This window comes from Balaenoptera physalus (assembly GCF_965194825.1).
Source record: "Balaenoptera physalus genome assembly, chromosome: 14".
NCBI classification, from domain to species: Eukaryota; Metazoa; Chordata; class Mammalia; order Artiodactyla; family Balaenopteridae; genus Balaenoptera; species Balaenoptera physalus.
The window spans coordinates 16481680-16504497 of record NC_138893.1 but is presented as its reverse complement, the minus strand read 5'-3'; the positions used below and the strand labels follow the sequence as shown (position 1 = coordinate 16504497).

Here is a 22818-nt window from a genome sequence, read left to right as displayed (position 1 = left end):
GAAAATTAGGCACAAAAATATTGATTTAAAATGAGACATGCATCACAATAAGCTATGCAATTTAAAAGGCCGACAAACACCATAAACTTCAAAAATATCCACAAGAAAACATTTAATAAACCACCTGATACACCTCAATCATACTATTTTTCCCACATTTTTTGGCTGCATACCCTCCCCCCAGCTTTACTGAGGTCTAGTTGACAATGAAAAATTGTACATATTTAAGGTGTACAACTTGATGATTTGATATATGTATATATTGTGAAATATTCAAGTGTGTGTGTATGTGTGTTTTAAGAACACTCAAGATCCACGCTTAGCAGATACAAGCATACAGTATTGATAACTCTAGTCACATGGGTGTGTATTAGCTCTCCAGAATGTATTTATCTTGCATAACTGAAACCTTGTGCCTCTTGAACACCACCTCCCCCATACCCCTAGCTGCATGCCCTTTGACTACTTTTTCAATTTTGTAACGTGTTTTCTAGAGAAGAATGGAAACGTACTTCACATACAGGTGAACTCGCTGTTTGTGGTACTGCAACAGGTTTGCGTGCTCACAAACACAGGAATTCACATCAATTCTATTTCATGTGATTTCCTGCAAAAATGTATAGTACATTTATAATCGTATATGCTGCAGTTAGAGTATATTCCTGAGGGGAGAGAACTTCCATTTTGACCAGGTGTAGGTGACAGAGCCAACCCCCCTCTAACAATACTATGTGTTTTATGATGGAAAGAATAGCCACAAACTACCGTCTGGCTTCAAGAAGCTATATCTCAAACTCTGTGACTGCTTTGCTACTGGAACCTTCCGGTGCTGGGGAAAGTGGGAGAGTTCAGATGGAAACCAGCAGTATACTGCATAGTAGGCATGTTACTGGCGGCCATTCCTACACCTGGGTGGCTAGAAATAAGGTAACTACACGTGGGAACTGAAAACCACACAGATACATCCCATGAGGGTCAAGGCTCATTCTTTGGGTCAGGGAAGTGCAAGTTTGGCCCCTTAAACTTTGCTCCCTTGTCTCCTTCCTTCCCTCACCCTGGTCCTGGCTCTGTATCCATTAAATGCAAACAAAATGTCTCCCCAACTTTACTTTACTTTGGCTTGATCCTCAGAATGTCCACTGCCACATCAAAGCTTCTCCGTATGAGAAGTTAGAGTTGAAAGAGATAGTGGGATTCATTGGTGGTGGTGAAAATATAGGATTTGGGAAAATTTACAAAAACATAACCATGTGTTCACACTCTTAGGGCCCCCAGGGCCTTGGAGAGGTTCTCTGCAAATGAGGGGCCATGGATTCAAGCCTCCAGCCTCTTGGTAAATCCACCTCTGCATTCCAACTACAGCCACACTTCCAAGGCTGAGTTTATCACTCTGGCTTATTTTTGCTTTCACGGACACTGGGTAAGAACTCAGGCTCTGCAGCCAGACTGCTTGAATCCTGGCACTGCCAATTCCTCGCTTGTGGGACCTCAGCATTTGATCTAATATCTCTGTGCCTCAGATTTTCTCATCCTATACCCATAAGATGGGTATAAGTAATGATAAGATGACAGGAATTAGCTCATGCAGAGTGCTTACCAGTGTCTGGCACGTAAGAAAGGGTCGATGTTTATAAGCTACTGTAACTTTTATTACTAGTATCACCATTCGTGTTCACAGTATGTCCCTCTTCTCACACCACAGTGCAAACCCCGAGGAGCCTTTGTGTCCGGACTAGGCCCAGAAAGGCTTCCCTGTCTTTCCGGATGGATTGCTGACTAGACGTAGGAGGAAGGAGTCACAGATAAACGGATCCCCCCCACCCCCACCCCCCACCCCCCGATAATATTAACGTCACCACATTACATTTAAGCAAATGAAGGAATTGGGGCTATAAAGACATTTGCTGGTTCAGGGCACGCCAAAGAGAAAGTCACACGAGCATTAACAAAGGACCTGACGTTCTTTTGCTCCCAAATGATAGAATACATTACTTTGGAAGAAGAAAAACCACACGACGGGCAGCGGCTAGACCTTAAACTAAAAGTTGGCTGTTAATTCAGCCTCCTTCCGACGACTGTCCCCCACGCATTTCACTGTCCCCCTCGGGTGCAGCGCTGTGGCCGAGGAGGCAGGGACCGCGTGGAGAAGGGGGCGAGGGGCGCGGGGCCGGGAGGAGCCTGGCCGCCGGCCGCGTGGGCGCAGGAGGCGGGACCGCGGGCCTCTAGGCGGTGGCGTCAGTGTCGGCGCCGGGAGGAGCTGCCCTCGGCCGGCCCGGCTCCGCGGCGCCGCCCCAATCGGGCGTCCGGGGGCCCCCCGGAGGCTGTCTGGGTCCCCCGCCCGCGGCCGCGGTCCCGCCCCCCGCGCGCCCGGCTGCGGCTCGAGCGCAGAGCGCGGCGCGCAGGCGGGGGCGCTGTGGGCCCGGCGCGGAGAACGAACGGCCGCCCCGCCTCCTCCCCGCGCCCGCCCCCAGCGCGCCTGGCCGCCGGGAAGCGGGAGGAGACAGCGCGGGGCTCCGCGCCGCTCGGCCCGCAGTCCTCGGCCGCGGAGCGGAGCCGGCGCCGCGCGAGCCCGAGTCCAGCCCGAGCCGCCCGGCTGCCTTTGTCTGCACCGCGCGCCCGGGTCGGGGACAGCTCCCCCCGCGGCGGGCGCGGGCCGATGCCCCCGCAGCAGGGGGACCCCGCGTTCCCGGGCCGCTGCGAGGCGCCGCCCGTGCCGCCCCGCCGGGAGCGTGGGGGGCGCGGGCCCGGGGCGCCGGGGGGCCGGGGGCGCGCGGGCGGCGCCGAGGGGCGCGGCGTCAAGTGCGTGCTGGTCGGCGACGGCGCGGTGGGCAAGACCAGCCTGGTGGTGAGCTACACCACCAACGGCTACCCCACCGAGTACATCCCCACCGCCTTCGACAACTTCTCAGGTGAGCGGAGCCGGGGACGGGGGTCTGCGGGGGGCGCGGGGCCCTGGGGACCGGGAGCCCTAACCCGGGCGCGGGGAGCGGCAGTCGCCTCGCCATTCAGGGGCAGACGGTGGGGTCTAACAGGTCGCGCCCAGGTGGCCTGGTCAGTTTCCTGGGTAGAGAAGTTGCGTCAGGTCGACGTTGCTGGCGCTGCTGCCGGGTTTCGATCGGAAGGTGACGCGCAGGTGCCATTACCTGTGGCCCGAGGGTCCGTCCTTTCCTGTTGGTGGCTCCCCTCCCGAGGGCATCTCCACTTTAAAGAGCCGCGGAGACGGGGAAAGAGAGTGGATTTAGTGGAAATGGCACTAGAAGCACTAGGGAAGGCCGAGGTTTGGATTAAACCTGGAGAGTAAACACAGCTTCTTCCCTCCGAGCCCCATCGCTTCCCCTGCCCCCGCTTCCACCGCCCCCATGGGCTCTGTTTCTGAGTCTTATATCTTTTCAGTATCTCTTTAAGCTACTGAAAACTCTTATGTGTACAGTGCTATGTCATTTGGTTTGGTAGCTACCAAGATAAGGGAGTCCTTACTCTTGATTTTTCAAGTCTTTTTGAAATTTAAGAAGTTAAAATCCACGGAAGCTAGGGTGAAACACTTTCTCTGTTTTTTTTTTTTTTTTTTTAAAGCACACACACACACACACACACACACACACACACACACACACACAAGCTTCTCGATCTTTTGGAAAGTCGTGATGGCAAGGACTTGCTTTCATCCACCTGGAAGGCAACCCTAGGTAAAGCAGTGCTGTGCTACTGGGTTTCCCACCTAAACGATATTGTTTTTTTCCTTTTTTTTTCCCTCCTCCCAACTGAGTAGTGTAAACATATATAAACAATTTAGAGAGTTGTATTGAGACAAAACTGAGTACTTCATTCAAATAGAAACCTCAGAGCAGCGCCCTGATGCAGGCCCCTCCCCAGATACCCCTTCCCAGTGGAAAGGTGGGAATGGTTTTCTTTCCTTTCCTTTTCTCTTTTAATCCGCTCTTTGAGCTGACATGGAGAGATAAGCTGTGCCCTCTTTTATAAGCAGGACAATGCGGGCAGCCTGTGTTTGCACGTGTTCTCAAAACAAGCCACACTTTTATGATAAACCCCAAAGTCACCGAACGTTTCCCAAGGGAAACAGAATTATTTGTGAGATTTTCCACTGACTTAAAGTTGCAAGGTTGGTTCCCACTTACCCCCCAGTGTTGTTTTTGGGTTTTTTGAAACAAGTGTGACAGGAAAATAAATCTTCTGGGGCTGGGAGAAAAGCGCAGGCCCTTCTGGGTGCCATCAAAGCTTCTGGCCTCCTGCCTTCTCTGGGGCATTGAGCGAATTGCCCACCCTGCAGGTTTGGGTGCAAAAATGCCTCACGGGCCTCTTTGATTTAGGCAAGTCTTGAATTCACTGGGGACCCAGAATGGGAGCTGAAGGGTGTGGAGTGAGAATGGTCATACAAATTAAAACTATTATTCTTCTGGAAAAGGTTAAAAGAGACCCCCCTGACAGTCCTTTTGGTCTTATTTTTAAGCTGTGGTTTCCGTGGATGGGCGGCCCGTGAGACTCCAGCTCTGTGACACTGCAGGACAGGTCAGTATCACATCGCTGCTCAGTGCTGGGCGAGGAAAGGGCCTTTTAAAGCCCTTCACTGCCCCCCCCCGCCCCAGCTGGGCCATTCTAGAGCCCCACCCCCACGTATGGCCCCTCGCAGAGGGTGGTGGTAGGGGCAGAGAGCTCCGTGCCAATAAAACAGGGTTTGGCCCGGCTCTGTGTGGGCAGGACAGGGGAAACAGGGTCAAGAGCGGTTCTTATCTTCTGGGAATGTCTGATATTATTTACTTTCTGGTTTTTATTAAAAATTATCAGTGTTGCGTGGTACTCATTTCCCAAAGTAAGTTGGCCGTAGCTTATGATCATTTTATTAAAGGTCAACAAGGCAAATACTTAATAAACTTACTCAAGAAAAAGATGGAGTTCATGTCAGTAAGTGTTAATGTTTCCCTTCCTAAGCATGGTGGACTTGCTGGGGCTGCTCCCATCCCTTGAAGCAGAGATACAGCGGCCCAGGCTGTCCTGAGCTGGAGGAATGAATGAGCCAGGACTTGATCCTTCCGAATCGCGACCATTTATTCCTGTCTTGGCCAGGCACTTGGACAAGATAGCCAGGGAGCTGGTGTGAAGACCCGGTGTGAGGTCCCCTTTGGAGTGTCCCTGAAGAGCTCCAGGGACCCCAGTCCCCCTGAATGGTGCTTACGTCACTGAGTTCTCACCGTGCTCTGTGAGAGCCCAGGGTGCCGTCTCTTGAGTTTGCCAAAGTGACAGTTACTAAGCATGTAGTCTCTCCAGCACTTGAGAAAGCGCTGGGGTACTTTGTTGGCAGGTGAAAGTGCCCACTTCACTTCTGAGGTGTCACACGACCATATACATTAAAGAAGAAGCTGGCTTTCCAGTGTCCCCAAGAGGCTCCTCTGAACCAGGGCTTCTCAGTTACTCACCCACTTGGGACAGCAAATTCAGTCAGGACTTTGTTTTTCAAACCTCGATGTGACACAAGACGGGGCAGCCTCGATGCCCGGCAGAACTCTGGTTTGGCGGTGGCCACGGTGGCACACGTCATAGCCAAGCCTCTTCTGCTCTGTCCTTACCCTTCCACTGGGGCTTTCCAGTTCCCCCTTTTATGGGGAGCAGAAAAAACCAACCGGTCTGCATTTTCTTGCCTGTGGAAAAGAAAAATCAAAGAATACAGGCTCTTCTAATATTTAATCTTTTTGGATGCCCTGCTGCTATTTATAATGAAAGCTTAATTGCTTTGTATAAAGTGAGAATGTTTTTCCTACCTCGGGTCAGATTTTCTGATCTTTAAAATGAAGCTCGGGACTTCCCTGGAGGTCCAGTGGTTGAGACTCCGGGCTTCCAACGTGGGGAGCATGGGTTCGATCCCTGGTCAGGGAACTAGGATTCCGCATGCCGCACAGCACGGCCAAAAAATAAAATAAAATAAAATGAGGGTCGAGTAGCGCCTCCATAAACAGAGGCCTCCCCGCTGAAGCAAGATGTGGCAGCTGAACAGCCCGAGAATAAGACAGAAGGCAGGAAAACTCAAGACACCAAAGGGTGCGCTTATCTGGGACCCTTTAGGGAGGAGCAGGCAGCCCAATGCAGGCAGCTGCCCACCGCTGGCTCACCTGTCAGGTGTTGGTTCTGCTGGCAGACATGGCTTCCTGGGCTGGGGTTCCCTGCCTCATGCCTGCTCGGTGGCTGGCACAGAGTGGGGCTTATTCACGGTTTGTAGAATGGATCAATAAATAAATGGAGTGCTGGTTCCTGGGGGATGCAAACTTAAGTCATGGGCTTGCCCCTCAACAGACTTACAGTCTACCTGTCAGTAGAACTTGTGAAAGAAACCAGTGAGGTTACAGGAGGAGGACAGCAAAGTCAGCTCAAGGGGGAGGATGGGTTAGACCCAGGAGGAAAATCTCTGAGCAATTTTGAAAGAGGAATAGGTCTTTTACCAGGAACACTGTGTAGAAATGATCCTGAATTATCAAGAAAGAGTTAAATTTTTTCCTTAATAGGGTCTGTTTCAAAGTCAGGGCATCAAGAGAATCATTTTAGACATATTTTCATGAAAAAAGTTCATAATTCAGGAAATGAAAAGGTTTTGGTGCAAGTTGGTAAGCTTTGGTTTATTTGGAAATTATCCTTCTGATCTCCCAGCAGTTTTTGTTTGTTTGTTTTAATAGATCCATTGTTTTATTTATTTATTTATTTTTGGCTGTGTTGGGTCTTCGTTGCTGCACGCGGGCTTTCTCCAGTTGCGGCGAGCAGGGGCTACTCTCCGTTGCGGTGCACGGGCTTCTCATGGCGGCGGCTTCTCTTGTTGCAGAGCACGGACTCTAGGCGCGCGGGCTTCAGTAGCTGTGGCAGGTGGGCTCAGTAGTTGTGGCTCGCGGGCTCTAGAGTGCAGGCTCAGTAGTTGTGGCGCACGGGCCTAGTTGCTCCGTGGCACGCGGGATCTTCCCGGACCAGGGCTCGAACCCGGGACTCCTGCATTGGCAGGCGGATTCTTAACCACTGCGCCACCAGGGAAGCCCTCCCAGCAGTTTTTTTGTTGAGAGTCACAGTATTTCTTACCTGATTAATAAGTATGCCTAACTGTGTAAGGAATGAGGCCAACCATCTACAGATTTGTAGAAAATCAGCTTCAAAAACTATTTGTGGAAAATACACAGCTGGTGAGATAAAGTCAGTTTTTTCCCTCTCCCCAAGTATCAGTATTTGCTTTGACCATAAGCAAAGCTGGCCAAGGTGGTAGTCCTTTCCTACCCTCCCTACTCCAGATCTGATAAATTACCTTTTAAGGGACTTGATTTGACACGTGCCGTATTTCCTTCGTGTTGTCCCAGCCTGTGGCACTGCGCCCACCCCCACAGGCAGTTGTCGTGGTAGCTTTCTGAGGACACAGAGACTCGAGCGACCTCCTTTGCAAACTCCCAGAGAATGTGAGCACCTGTAGCCGTCGCCGAGGGACCAAACGCAGGTTTCACGTAGCAGCTGAGAGCTGGATAAATAACTAGAAATCGCTTCTTGTGCCTTGGGGTTTTCTTGTTGGGGGCTCAGTGAGCACGTAAGATGTTAAAAGGAGTTTTTAATGCTGTGGAAATTTCGCTGTGATCAATTTCACGCCAGGTGAAATGGATCAGACTGAAATAGCGTGACCAATAGCAGGTGAAAACTCTTCAGCCTTCTGAACCATGAGGCACTTGGGAAAATCTTTATACTTAAAAAAAAAAAAGAAATCCGACTGCAGCTTGACCAGCAATGCTGTCCAGCGGCCTGTCAATCCCACCCTGCTCTGCCCTGCCCTGCATCCCAGGCACATCTCTGGGCCTCAGAACATGTTTCCTTGAGGGTCCATTACAGTTGGCCTTATCACATGTACGTGTGCTGCATTTATTTCAGCAGATAGCTAAGATTTCTGGTCAGCAGGGTTTAATTTCTGCCTTGCTTCCCGAGTCCCTCAGCCAGAACCTCCCGAGGTCTGGGAGCCAGATTGCCAAAGCCCGGTCACAAGGCCTGGGCCTGTGCTCACCTTTCTTTTTATTGGTAACGCAATCCCAGATCCAGGGCCCAGCAGGTGCGATGACTGCCAGCAACGAGGGCAACGCCTCCGTCCTGTGCTTCTTCCTTGCAGGCCTCTGAGAACAGAGGGAATGTTTCACGAAAAGATCCTCGTGGCTGGGCCGTGGGCCACCTGGATGGGTTTCTGTGTTTCTTCTTTCAGCACAAAGTTGGCACTAAGAAATCCAAGGCTTTTTTTTTTTTCTTTCTTTCCTTTTAACTTCTGTTAAAAAGTCGGAGAAGTGGCAGTGACACGGAGAGATGCCGTATTCCTTCCTGAGGAAGGACTTTAATATTGGTTGACTTTAATATTGTTACTTGGTTGTTGCCCCACAAACTGAAATACGGAGCCTCAGATGAGGAAAGTGAACTCAAATAAAAAGATCCAGGCTTCCCTTATCCCTAGAAAAAGGCCACAGATGCAACATAACATGCACGTAAATAATAGTTCGTAAATAATCATATGTGTCAACTGAGCGGCAGAAACCCGGGTGACGTTTACCTTTTCCTTGCTGCTGGGAATCTGTTTGTCACCTTACACCTGAGGATGGTTGGCACCCACATATAGAAATTTTAAATAGAAATGAGATGATGTAAATATTTTCCTAGAAAGGAGATGAGTGAAAGCTTTCAGTTAGCTAAATATGGTGCTGCAGGGGACTCTAGGGTGTTTGATATAAAGAAACACTGACTTGGAGACAGATGTCCCTACAAGGGCTGAGGCCATGTCTGTCTGTCCCCAGCCGAATCCCCTGGAGTCTGGTGTCTGATGCGTGGTGCCTGGAGTCCCACATGCATCTCCGTTAGTGAGTGAGTGCGGCACGGCCTTCAGCAGTGTGGTGGGTGGTTGGTTTATATAATCAACTCTAACTTGTTCCATCCAGTTCTCTATCCCTAGAAGTTGGGTGGGTACACCCCTTCTCTGGTTCTGGGGCCCCACCAGCATCATACGAAACAGCAGTACTTCTTCCACCAGGACTTGGACAGGTTCTTTATCCTCCCAAAGCATCATGCGTGGAGGCCTCTGGGATTCATGGAGAGAAAAGAAGGGGAGGGAAAGTAAGAGAAAAGGAGGGAGGGAGAAAAAGATACATCGAGAAGAAAGTGTTATATCCAGCAAATGTGAGACTGTATTCACCAGTGTTGTATGTGACATTGAGAGGCACACGTTCTCTGGGTCCCTAATGAGAGTGGCCAAGTCCAGGTCCTCAACTCCAGACCGGTGTCTGATTCCCATGATTCTGCACCGCGTGTGCCCCGGGTGTGCCCTGGGTGTGCACAGCGCAGATGGAATGGAACAGGCATGGCTCATGGCTGCCGTGAGGATGGGCAGGGATGGGTCCTTACAGAGGCGCTGGGTTCACAGACTGGGGTTCCCTGGGGTCAGGGTGGAGCCCCGAGGGTCAGCGTGGGTACTGTGTACGTTTTAAAACCCTGACTTAAGTACCAGAGTTGAAGGAGTGGGTCTGAGTCACTCTGCGCTGAAGCCTAGAGAAAGTAAATTTTATTTTGAAAATCCATCTAATTTAAGGACCTTTTCTATGGTAAATTGCAAGTAGGTCTAGAGCATCAAGGAAAACGTTGAGCACATCGGGCAGGTTTCCGGGGGCTGGGAGCATTGCCCCACTTGGCAGCAGGGGCCTTTCGAGGACTCTGGCTCTTCCTTCCATCCCTCGTGGGCTTTCTGTTACCTGCCAGACCCTTTCCAGAAAAATGTTCAAACGGTCTTTGTGCTGATGAGAACTGATGTAAAAGATAACGTTTGGGTGCTTGGCTCGCTTGCAGGATGAGTTTGACAAGCTCCGGCCTCTGTGCTACACCAGCGCCGACATCTTCCTCCTGTGCTTCAGTGTCGTGGGCCCCTCCTCCTTCCAGAACGTCAGCGAGAAATGGGTGCCAGAGATTCGGTGCCACTGTCCCAAAGCCCCCATCATCCTCGTGGGGACGCAGTCGGATCTCAGAGAAGACGTCAAAGTCCTCATCGAGCTGGACAAATGCAAAGAGAAACCCGTGCCCGAGGAGGCGGCCAGGTTGTGTGCCGAGGAGATCAAAGCCGCCTCCTACATCGAGTGCTCGGCCTTGACTCAGAAGAACCTCAAAGAGGTCTTTGACGCAGCCATCGTTGCCGGCATCCAGTACTCGGACTCTCAGCAACAGCCCAGGAAGTCGAAGAGCAGGGCTCCGGACAAGATGAAGACCCTGTCCAAGTCCTGGTGGAAGAAGTACTGCTGTTTCGTATGATGCTGGTGGGGCCCCGACGGGCTGTGTTCCCACGAACTCCACACTAGAGGCTATATTAGCTGAAACAACTCCTTTGACCGTGTAGAACCTGTATAGAGAATGCGCGTGTATGTGGATTATAGGAGGTGCTCCAATGTATGTATCCTTTCTTGCCTTTGACCTTCTCGTTTGTCTGAGCTGAGGGATGAGATACTTATGCAAGAGATTTTTGAAGTAAGTTAAGCATTTGTCATGACTCTGGAAATTTAGAGCTCTAGACCTTTGGATTAATTTATATCTAATATGAAAAGGCACCTCCGATCTGGGCGTCCAGAGTGAAATTTTGCCACGAGATAATGCACAGAAGAACAAAGAGGAAATGTCATGGTTAGCCGTCCCTTGATTGAGGGCCAGCTACGGTCAGGGTAACTCTTAGCTTTGAAACCTCATACTTTTTCCCCTTTTTTTAAGGAGCAAAAATCTGAGAAAAAAAAGAGAGAGACTTCTGCCTATAAAACCTCAAATCAGTCACTTTGGTTGTATTCTTATACCTGGTTGCTTAAGATTTAAAAGCAACCAACAAAAAAACATGCCACTAACTATGGTGCTGTGTAGACCAAAAAGGAAAAGTTGTTGATGGGAGTTTTTCATCCTGAGACCGTATCCGCAGCCAAAATGCCATGAGGAGTGTAGCAAGCGATAGCTCTGTTTTCTTTAGGGAGCGATTCACGTTGAGATCAGAGCGTGGTATTTGCTGTCATACATGTGAGCCAACTGCCTGAACCTCTGTGATGACAGCGCTCAGGTGAACTGTCGGGGTTGTTTCTAACCTTCTAGGCTTCCCTTGGCCCATCTGCAGGGGGCGTGAACCCTCTTGCAAGGCCTGTAGCAGGCAGATGTTTGGGGGACACAAAATGTCCTTTTTCTCCTTAAGTCAGCGTAAAGGTACTTCTTTGTGTACGCACGCAAACACGGATATATACGTGGCCATTCTTGCGCCTGATTCAGACTTTTGAACAGTTAATGGGAAAAAATGTGGCCCCAGAAACAGCTGTGAGAGAAGCCTGGCTTCCTCTTTTAACACTTTTTGGAACAGATCTCTCTTTTTTTTTTTTTTTTTTTTTTTAACAGATCTCTTTTTGATGATGCCTTGAGATGTGGTTCTAGGTATATCTTCACACATTTTCGAGCCCATGTTAAAACAAAACACGAGCATCTCTTAGAACCTATTTTAACATGAATGTCTCTTGAAACCTATTAAAGCAGCCAGTGAAATCCACACATGCCTTTCAGGGAGCTGGTGATAGAGACAGCGCCTTGTGTGGGATCGGTGCTGGCAGGGACCACAGCACCCTTGCTCAACTGTCTCCTCACTGTGGAACAGTCAGAAAACCACAGATCTGTGACATGTTTGTGTTCTTCCAGGTGGCGGGTTTTTAGGGCTTCATGTTCTGGAGGGAAAAAAGTGCCAAAAGTGCCAGAGAGCAGTTTTACTCTGGGATGGGGCTGCTTCTGAGATGCCGAGGAGTAGCTGAAGGCATCAGATTGTGACGTCAGGCTCGCAGTGGTGATGCAGAGCTACCAAAATCAGTCAGTAACCGGGGAAATCTCTGTAGCGCCAGCAGGTAGAGGAGTGTATCTTTCTGTGGGTCTTGTCCTTTTTATGTTAAAAAAAAAAAAATCCAATTTGTGTTTCCTTTTAGAGAAAGTAAACGATCAGGCTATACTTTAGGTTAGAGGCTTCTTTTATTTCTATTAGTAAATAAAATTAACTAATTTCCTTGTTTAAAAACTGAAAAACATGCTGTTTACTATTTATTTTTCAATACATTGACATTGATATCATTGTTTCCTGAAACGTTTAGTTACAACCTGAGTGAATAAAATTACTTCATTTGTGGAAATGCCCCAAACGGACCTGATGAAATGTGTTCGAAGCTTGGTGCCTGGCTCACCTACCCGTGAGCTTCCCAGACGGGGCTCTGCCTGCCCTGGTGTGGAGGGGGTGAGGAAGGGTTATTTGACTGGCAAGTGATTTCAAACAGTATTTTTATAGTAAAGCAAATATCATGGAGTAAAATGCAAGTTAATTTTTAAGACTGAACACAAAACTTGAAAGAAATTTTATGCCTGTGACAGCATATGGGGCTCTTCTTGGTCCCCCGGTGGAGGGGGGAACCTTTGCCACCCTCTGCCTTTAGGGCCAGCGGTTGGTGAGGAACACCTCTGTGGTCCAGTTCCAGAGCTTTACTCGTGTTTCATTTTCAGCCCCGCTTGATGCAGCCTGTACTATTAGTGCTAAAAATCCAGAAGGTTGACACTGAAATGCAACAGGTTTTAATATGTTGCCAAATTTATAGAAGAGTAAATGCACAATTGTACTCGAGGTTTTCCTCCATTTTTACTTCTTGGGGAAAATAGAGATTTGGGCAGAAAAGTTTTTAAAAGTATGTGCTTGAGTTAAATATAAATTTGATTCACTTCAAAGCTCAGACGTTGTTAAACTTACAGCTTGGTATCGAGGAGGACGTTTTATCAGAGTTGTGCTTTGGGAAATACCCTAGCATAAGTCCTGCAGTGTAGGCCAGTCATAATTCAACAATGCAGGGTCCTCTATAACTGTCACCTCTTTTCACCATGTGTGTAGAAATGAACCTTTTGTAATGTTGATCTCTGTGCTTGACACACTTAATGAGAAACCACCCAGCTCTTAACACAAGCCCAGAGGAGGGCAGGTCTTCTCCCCAGTTTTCTGAAAGGAACAGCAGGTGCAAAGGCCCTGAGGCAGGTTACCTTGTGCCTTACCAAGTCATACTTTTCTGTTTTTCCATCATGTGGCATGCGGGAATCTTAGTTCCCCAACCAGGGATCAAACCCACATCCCCTCCAGTGGAAGCGCAGAGTCTTAACCGCTGGACCACCGGGGAAGTTCCCATACTTTTCTGTTTTGAAGCATAAATGATGTTGAGCAGAACGCTCTCCTTGAAGATGCTCTCCAGGAGGTGGTAGGAAATAAATTCTGACCTGTGGCTCTAACGGCACCTGCCTTTTCTACCAAAGAATTTCTTTGGGAGTAAAGAGAGGTTCAGGGGTGTGGAGAAGCAGGGCCCTGAGGTGTGGTGGGAATGCATCTGTTCAGGGTGGGGTTTGAGAATTCCGGGTTCCGTCTGAGATGAACACCCTCTGGGTCTGTGTCTGTGATGGGCTGTGTGCCGGCCTCCCTGTCTGTTCTAGGAGCCCAAGTCCAGGCCCAGAGCAACACTAAGCATGGGGTGACGCTGAGGTCACAGATACGCCTGGGTTTCCTCCTGTGGGGACAGGGCTGCCCTTCTCACCGGGCCATTGGTGTCCTGGGTGAGAGCACAGGTGCACACGTGGGGTGAACGTCTAAGGTCTGCAGTGGCCGTGGGAGGAGCCTGGGCTCCACCAGCTTCGCAGTGAAGGCCAGCAGGGTTCCCCGTCTGCAGGAGGTGGACAGCCTTCCTGGTCCTCTAGCGAAGGACAGGCCTGTCTCCTTCCTTCCCTACATCACCTCCCATGTCAAGGCTACGACTCTTTTGTATCCACTGACCAGTCAACCACAATGGACTGGAAAACTGGGCAGAGAGCAACTAGAACCACTGCCCACCCGCATGTGTCCTGGAGTGCCGAAAGCCAGCCGGCCAGCCTCCTGGCCCCCGCTGGCCTCTGAGAGCAGCCTGACCCTTGCCCAGAGGCACCTGGAAGTTTCTCCTCACCCAGCCCCAGTCCCACCTCCCTTATCTGGGTCAGGCCTTCCCGGGGTACAAGGACAGAGCTCCCAGTCCCTTTAGAGGAGTTCGGGGCGTCTTCACAGAGACGTTCACATGACCTGAAAGGAGATGAGGGGAGAAAAGTTTTCTAAAAGGAATAGCAGGTGCAAAGGCCCTGAGGCCGAGGAATGTCTGGCATGTCCTGGAGGCCAGTGTGGGTGTGGACAGGACAGAAGGAGTGCAGGGAGGGGAGGGGGTCAGGGAGGGGAAGGGAAGAGGGGAGAGGGAGGGGAGAGGTTAGGAGGAAGCCATGAAATCAGGGAGAGGCAATGGGCGGGGGGGAGGGGGGGAGGGGAGGAGGCGGGGAGGGCTGGGCCCAGCAGGCAGGCTGTTTGGGCTTGAATCCTGGCCCTGCCGCTTACTGGCTGTGGTTCCTTAAGCAGCTTAACCTCTTAACCTCTCTGTGCCTGAACTGTGGAATCTGTAAAGGGGATAAGTGTGGCACCTGCCCCAATGCGCCCACGGAGTTATGAGTATGAAGTGCTGGTGCCCTGTAAGCCTCAGGAAACGTCCACTCTGACCGGACATTTTGGTAACGTCTTCCTGGCAGGACTCCCAGTTGATCAACTTACAACTGGCCCCTGAAGGCTTTCATCTTCATCTTTGTTCCATGTTATGAGGCTTACGCCTTTTCTGCTTAATAGCACATTCATTTTTCAGTTTCCACTCATTTTTATAGAAGAGAGAAATCCTTCAGTTTTGCCAGGCGTGGCCTGGGCCGAGGGGGTGAGGGGTGCGCGTGCCATCTCCTCGCCCCCGGCTGGAAGATGGGAAGACCGAGACGGAGCACTGAGGCGGCCTGCAGTGTTGGGTGAGGCTGCGAGTGAGTCGGGGGCCCGGGGCCCTGCATTCCTGCCAGGGCTGGGCCTCCCTCCGCCCCTTTCACACGGGGAGGCCTTGCTCAGCCGAGTGCACTGTCGCTTTTGTGAACTGGAGCCATTTTTAGAGCCCCTGTTTATCAGAGTCACCAACTGCAATGTCCCCTGTCACCCCAGGCAGCACCCACCCCTAACAGTAAAACCAGGTCCTGAAGAGGTGGGTCTGCACATGACAGAGGCGTGTGGATGGGGTCGATGCTCATCCCTAAAAGGAGACACATTTCTGGGCAGCTTCTCTGCTCAGTCCCTCCTAATGTCCCACGTGCACTTCAGAGTCGACTTGCTGTGTTAGTTTCCTGTCACTGCTATAGCGAAAGACTGTGAACTTAGTGCCTTAGAACAACACAGATTTCTCACTACGGTTCTGGAGGTGAGATTCTGAAATGGGTCTCCCAGGCTGAAGTCAAGGTGTGGCCGGGGCCGAGTTCCTCTGTGGAGGCCCTGGGGACCCATCCTCTCGCCTCTTGCATCTCTGGGCGCTCCTTGGCTTGGGGGCTCCCTCCACCTTCAAAGCAGTGATGGTCTATTAAGTCTTCCTCAAGTGGAATCCCGCTGACACTGACCCTCCTACCTCCTCTTCCACATCTCAGGGCCCTTATTTTTGTATCGGGCTGACCCAGAGGGTCCAGGGTGATCTCATCTCAGGGTCAGGGGATGGGCGATCCTAATTCCATCTGCATCCTTAATTCCCCTTTGCTGTGTAATCCACATGGTCACAGGATCCAAGGCTTAGGGGGTGGACATCTCTGGGGGCCATTCTGCTGACCACACTCATCTCCCGGAGGTCGGCTCACGGCTCCCCAACACCCCTCCTTTGTGTGCCCCTGTGCTCACAATCCACCGCCATGGCCACCCACTGTCCACACCGGAAATCGGTCATCAGCCCAGACTCCCTTTCCTGCACGTTCACGTCTGATTGGCCACCAGGTCCTATCTGTTGGGCGTCATCCTCATCGTCCTCCCCTTTCTGCCACAAGGGTCCTGTCTCCTCCTCCAGCCTGGCCTGTCCGGCCTCTCTCCATGGCACCTGCAGGCCAGCAGGATTCCCCCCCTCCCTTTTTTTTAAAATAAATTTATTTATTTTATTTTTATTTTTGGCTGCGTTGGGTCTTCGTTGCTGCACGCAGGTTTTCTCTAGTTGCAGCGAGCGGGAGCTACACTTCGTTGCGGTGCGCGGGCTTCTCATTGCGGTGGCTTCTCTTGTGGAGCGTGGGCTCTGGGCACCGCAGGCTTCAGTAGCTGTGGCACGCGGGCTCAGTAGTTGTGGCACACAGGCTTAGTAGTTGTGGCTCGCGTGCTCTAGAGCGCAGGCTTAGTAGTTGTGGTGCACGGGCTTAGTTGCTCTGCGGCATGTGGGATCTTCCCGGACCAGGGCTCGAACCCGTGTCCCCTGCATTGGCAGGCGGATTCTTAACCACTGCGCCACCAGGGAAGTCCTTTTTCCCCCTTTTTTAAATAAGCAAATCTTTTCATGACACTTCACTTCTAAGAAATGTTCAGTGGTTCTCCATCGCCTATAGCACTGATCTCCAAACATTTTATTATGCCTCCAAATTTTGCAGACTGCACACGATAATAGTTGTACTTTTACTATTTCTACCAAAATGATAGATGACAAAAAGCCCATGTCATTATACTTTTCAAAGCCTTTGTGAATTCAAAAATGATTTTCATTTGATTTTATGTCTGGTAGTACTTTCAGCTGATACTAAGTTAATCACAAAAGCATCGATACGTAATTGAAAAGCAGTTCATGCGTGTGCAACGTTATTCTGCATGCAGGGCTCCGTGTACCTGTGGATCCTCCCATCCCGTCATTAACGCCGTAGCTTCTCCGGGCTTTGTGGCCCTCAGGTGGGGAGCCACAGGTCTGCAAAGATTCTCCTGCTCTGGATGCCACCTCCTGTCCACTTTGTGTGTCCTGCCCCTGCCCCACCTGCTTCACACCCCGCGGCCCCTGGATGAGTCCTGCGCTCTCCCGTGCCTGGAGTCTGGCGCACTTCACTCCCGGGGCGTGGAAGCCCCCTCGCACGTGTCTGCACAGCCAGCCCGTCCTTGGTCTCAGGATTAATGCCACGTTCTCTGATGAGTATTCTGATGCCCCCTGCAAACTTGCTTCTACTCTCTCTTGGCAAAGAGAGCACACTTTTTCTAAAAAAACAGCAATTACAGCTTGTTCCAGCCTTCTCTGCCCCCTAACTCCGGAGAGGGTGCCCTCCACCTGCTTTTACTACTCAGGAGAGGGCCCAGGACACCGGCCACATAGCTCTTCCTCCTCCTTTGCCTTCTTCTCTCTGCTGATTTGCACGTGGACAACAATTGCTTTTCTTCTGCTGAACGTAGTCACAAGAGTAAGACAAAACCAAAACCCAATAAAGGACAGTCGTGTGTGTGTGTGTGTGTGTGTGTGTGTGTGTGTGTGTGTGTGTGTGTTCAGGTGTTAGGGACGCTATGATCTCCTGTCACTGATAGTTGAAGGCCAAGGTGAAGGTGGATGTGAAGGGCAGGGCCTTCAGGGTGTCGCCGTCACACAAAAGTGAATTATTAGGTGAACACAAAGTGGAACGAAGCAGAGAGACCAGCTCCAAGGCCAGTAGAACTTGGGGACCACCTGCCTGAACTCACAGCCACGTGGAGAGGGTTCCAGGCAGGTTCGGTCCCAGTCTTGGTCAGAGATGGGCAATGTGGGCAGCACCCTCCTTGGCTTCACTGGCTGACCAGGGACAGACATGCCAGGTCCTCCCCAGTGGGCTGAGAGCTGCTGGGGGGAGCAGTCATTGACTGTGAATATCTCTGGTCCCATTGACAAAAGCATCTCTATTGGGAGATGGATGAAATCTTGTCCTTTCTTGATATCATTAAACGTCTCCCCTTATTCTTCAGGACACCACAAGCAGCTTTACTGTGACCTGGCATCTCAGGGAGGTCTCCAAAGTGGGGGACTGCACCCATCATACCAACTGCCAAGTTTCCCTTCCCAAGACCCTAGTAGAGTGACTTCTGACCTGAAGTGGGGAGAAAACGTACTAAAAATGCTAATGTAAATATTTTACATCTTCGCCTGGTTTTACAGAAGGTGCGGGAACATTCTCCACAGGGCTGTTTCTAGCATTTCCTCTCAATCAAACAGCTGGACGTGTAACATTCATTTAGCAGCTGGTGGTGTCGCTACGGAAAGCATCCCCGAGGACACGTATTCTTCTTGTCCTGCTGCTTTGGAGCCTTTAAACTCCTGGCACAAAGAGAACTTAGATGCTCGCATGGACCCCTCAGCACACGAGTGTCCTAGTAGCATGTGCATCAGTCACACTTTGCCAGGTGCTGGGTAACGGTTGGTTCAGGTTTTAACTTTAAGACGAGAACCAACATCGTACCTGGCTGTCGGAAAGAGACTGTGGTGCTTTGGAAGCAAATGTCACACCTGATGTCCTACCACGGAAATCAGGAAGCCTGATGCTATTTGATTTAGACTTCACCAGACTCTGCTGGCTGGGCCCAGGTTCCATTTCGAGTTGACTCAAGTATCCAGAGAGGCACTTGTTAGGAATTTAGAACTCTGCTGTCTAAAACGTCACCAGCCATAGCAATGACAACGGAAACAGTTTGGCTTGGATTTATTCATCAAAAGTTTAATTGGTAAAAATCACACACACACACACAATCACTCAGAACCCCCAGACTTCTCCCTCCACTCTGATCCTCTCTCCACCCCCCATCCCTTCCCTCTCCCCGTCTTCCTGGTTTCCTGCTTTTCATTCTGGACGAAATCTCAGGCCAGACCACAGAGCCAGGAGGGCTGTACACGGGCTTGTATTACTCATTAGTGATGGAAACCAGACCCGGCCACTGATAAGTGGGTTTTCAAAGCATTTATTTGATCAACACAATTTACCTCCTTTGTCACTTTATTTCAGGATCTGAGGGAGGAAGATGGGTGAGGTGGGACTGCCTTTGGGACAACCTCCCGTGATTGTTAAGACTGGTCCTCACCCAGGTTAGATAGTCTCCATGTCAGCAGGAACCGGGCCCTCGTCTACACCACCTCACCTTAGCCCCCCAAATTCATCGGTGCTGCTGGACGTCAAGTGTGTCTATTTCAAAATGGAAAGAGTAGAAGAGGGTCAATTATTGATTAGCTAAACAACTGTTTAGGTAAAACAATTGAATTTTTTCTTGTAAAATGTTGGTAGAGGAGACCAGGGAACAGAGAGGTTTGATAAGAGGAGAAAATGTTTCGGAAATGTCATAATATCTGAAATTTATGAAGCACGTTCATTTTCTGAGCGTGAAGAATGTTTTACTTATTTCTGTAACCTGTCTAAATCTTCTCTTGATCAAGCTATTATATAAATGAATACATACGTACAATGTCTCTCTTAACTTCACACCACCCATGATGGGCACGCATTAGATTGGTTGCTATTATTTTTATTTTTTTTTTTTTATTAAAAAAATAATTTTTATTGGAGTATAGTTGATTTAAGATGTTGTGTTAGTTTCCGCTGTACAACAAAGTGATTCAGTTATACATATATATGTATCCACTCTTTTTTAGGTTCTTTTCCCATATAGGTCATTACAGAGTATTGAGTAGAGTTCCCTATGCTGTACAGTAGGTCCTTATTTGTTATCCATTTTATATACAGTAGTGTATATATGTCAATCCCAATCTCCCAATTTATCCCTCCTCCCCTCCTCCCTTGGTAACCATAAGTTTGTTTTCTACATCTGTGACTCTATTTCTGTTTTGTAAATAGGTTCATTTGTACCATTTTTTTAGATTCCACATATAAGCGATATCATGATATTTGTCTTTGTCTGACTTACTTCACTCAGTATGACAATCTCTAGGTCCATCCATGTTGCTGCAAATGGCAGTATTCCATTGTATATATGTACCACATCTTCTTTACCCGTTCCTCTGTTGATGGACATTTAGGTTGCTTCCATGTCCTGGCTATTATTGTAAATAGTGCTGCAATGAACATTAGGGTGCATGTATTTTTTCAAATTATGGTTTTCTCTGGATATATGCCCAGGAGTGGGATTGCTGGATCATATGGTAGTTCTATTTTTAGTTTTTTAAGGAAACTCCATACTGTTCTCCATAGTGGCTGCACCAATTTACATTCCCACCAACAGTGCAAGAGGGTTCTGGTTGCTACTATTTTTAGAGAAAGAAACAAAAAGACTAATTTTCTAAGGAAGGGACTGCATGAGTTAGTGGTAGAACGCTTACTCAGCAAGGGTATTTTAAGTGTGAGTTTCCTTTTTCCCTTTCTGTCCTTGTATAGAAGATACAGAGGGGCCTTTAAAAACCCCAGTAGGGATGTACTAATTCAAGGATCTATTTCTGTATAACAAGCTACCCCCTCACTTGGCTTAGGGGCTTCAAACAATAGCTGCTTATTTGTTCTTGGGATCCAGTGGGTTGACTGGGCACAGCTGGGCAGTTCTGCTGGGGTCACGTGCAGTTGTGACCTCCCCCCGGGGAGACGGTCTAAATAACCCCCCAGGTCTCTCTGTGCCCTCCCATCTTCCAGCCCGAGTTTCTTTGCAGTGTGGAGACTGACTTCCACAAATGAGTGTGCAAGGGCTTATCAAGCCTGTTTGCACTGTGCTTGTTAACGTCCATGGGTCCAAGCAAGTCCCAAGGCCAAGTCCAGAGACAATGCGGGTGGGAAGGGCAGGGGTTGCACAAGTACAAGACCACCGGGAGGGGGTTTCCTTGGGGCCCACCAAGTGGATTGATGTGGGAAAAGGAGGCTCTGAGGCTGCCAGGGCTGGTGCAGCCCATCGCTCATGTCTATCCTGGGTGAAGCGTGGTGGAGAATCCAGCTGGTCCGGCAGCTAGGACTTCTGCTGATAAAAGGTGTACTTGTCACCCATGTTGTTTTCATTGGGGTCAATTCAAATGGGTGACACAGTATGTTGCCTTAACTCTCCACTGAATCTTCCACCTCTCTGGGGAGAACACCTGCTTGAAATGGGTGAAAATTGGCCCCCGGCCGAGTGTGCGGACAGCTGGGTGAGAGAGAGTGTGGATGTTTCCACTGTTTCCATCTGCCCCCTTTTCCAGCCAGAGTGACAGATTTCAGCTGCATTAGGACAAGTAGAATAATGTAGAGCACAGGGTAAATGAAGCCCTTTAAAAAACCTTATATTAAGACTATCTCCATGGGGGGGACTTCCCTGGTGGCGCAGTGGATAAGATTCTTCTCTCCCAATGCAGGGGGCCCAGGTTCGATCCCTGGTCAGGGAACTAGATCCCACATGCACGCCGCAAGTAAGAGTTCACATGCCACAACTAAGGAGCCCGCCTGCCGCAACTAAGACCCCGGGCAACAACAACAACAGCAAGAACCTCTCACCATGATGAGCATGATTGACAGTAGTAGATTCCAGACAGAACTGAGACCACCCTGTACCCTGTCCCAGGGCAGCAGGGCTGGGTTCCGGGTGAGCTGCTCCCCGACCTCCCTCCCCACAGTGCCGTCAGCGGTGGTCGTGCCTGCGCTCCTATGTGGGACCCTCTGATCTGTCTCTTGTTATTCTCCTGCCATGCCCTGTCCACACTTCTGAGACGTTAGTTTGCTTTTCCTTCATGAGCAGTTCATAATATGCCCCCATTTGGTGTTAAAAGGAGAGTGAAACCCTGGGGGAGGGGCCGTGGCAGTGCCATCGGAGGGGCTGCAGGGCACAGAGCCAGGGCCGGGGTCGGGGGGTGGGGCAATGCCCAGTGTGACCAGGCTTCCTGGGGCCTCGTCCTGCCTTGGCCGCTGACCAGCTCTTGATGTTTAATTTCTCTGAGCTTTAATTTCTTCAATTTCACCAGGAACTGAAGCTATGGAATCTCCATTGTCCCTTTTCTGTATAATTTTAAGATAATCACACTCCTTTTCAGCCTTGATCTCCATAGGCTTAAGAGTTGTCATCTTCAGCAAAATCAGTGTCAAGAAATCATTAGTTGTCACCAAACTCCAAGTACAGAAAATGATGTCTTAAGGCTGTTGGGATCAGCAGGCCAGGTGCTGGTGGGCAGAGGCCTTCTGCACAGACACTTGGAGGGAAGAGGCAGCTGTGCTTCTTATGAGCACAGCAGGCTGAGTCCTGGGGAAATACAAGTTTTCCCAGGAAGACAGAAAATCTCTCACTTTCTGATGCATGAGCTGGTCAGTGAGTTAATCTTCACTAATCAAAACTTGGGAAAAGTTAAAGGAAAAAAAAAAAAGGAGAAGGGAGAAGATTCAAATAGTACAAAATAGAGAAAATGATGAAGTAAACTAAAGTGAGCTTATGCCATGAGGGTTTGTTGGTTGTTCTCTCCAACAGGAAAAGACTTTCTCAGGCACCCGTCTGTGCCACCCACGTGATGCCAAGCGCACAAAATCCTTGCCCTTTAAGAACTCACTCTGCTGGACTCGGAAAGTCATGTAGAGAGAAATATGCTCCCTCTTTGATCTGTTCTCGCTGAGATTTCCCAAGTTAATTAGTCTCTCTTGGGGAGACAGAGTTATCTCTTATTGACTCAATAACGATTAACTTTTAACAATTAACCATGGCTTTCAACCACAAATATGCTATAATTTAAACAATATCATCATGTCCTTAACGGACAAAGATGGGAGAGTCCTTAAGGACATATTAATCGTGGACCTTTAGCCCCAAAGGCTGCGTTGAGCGTAGGTCTGCCAGGCCTCCAAGAGTGTGAGGATTTAATGCGTAACGAGGGCTGGCGGTCATCCTGCACCGTGGCCGTGACCGCTGTGCCCCAGGGGGTAGGGGACAGGTGCCGGGAACTGTGTGCTGAGGGAGAACTTACCTTCGGAAACTACTGTTAACAACTGTTTATTTTAATACTTTCTGAATCA

At 49.7% G+C, this 22818-nt stretch overlaps 1 protein-coding gene across 1 annotated transcript; it reads left to right on the top strand.

Moving 5' to 3' along the window:
* The first annotated feature begins 2239 nt into the window (after window positions 1-2239).
* RHOU (ras homolog family member U) lies at window positions 2240-12185 on the top strand. Its single transcript, XM_082425020.1, has 3 exons — window positions 2240-2909; window positions 4469-4527; window positions 9844-12185. Exons 1-3 carry the CDS (start codon window positions 2657-2659, stop codon window positions 10297-10299), a joined length of 768 nt encoding a protein of 255 aa, XP_082281146.1. The 5' UTR covers window positions 2240-2656; the 3' UTR covers window positions 10300-12185.
* Window positions 12186-22818: the final 10633 nt, after the last annotated feature.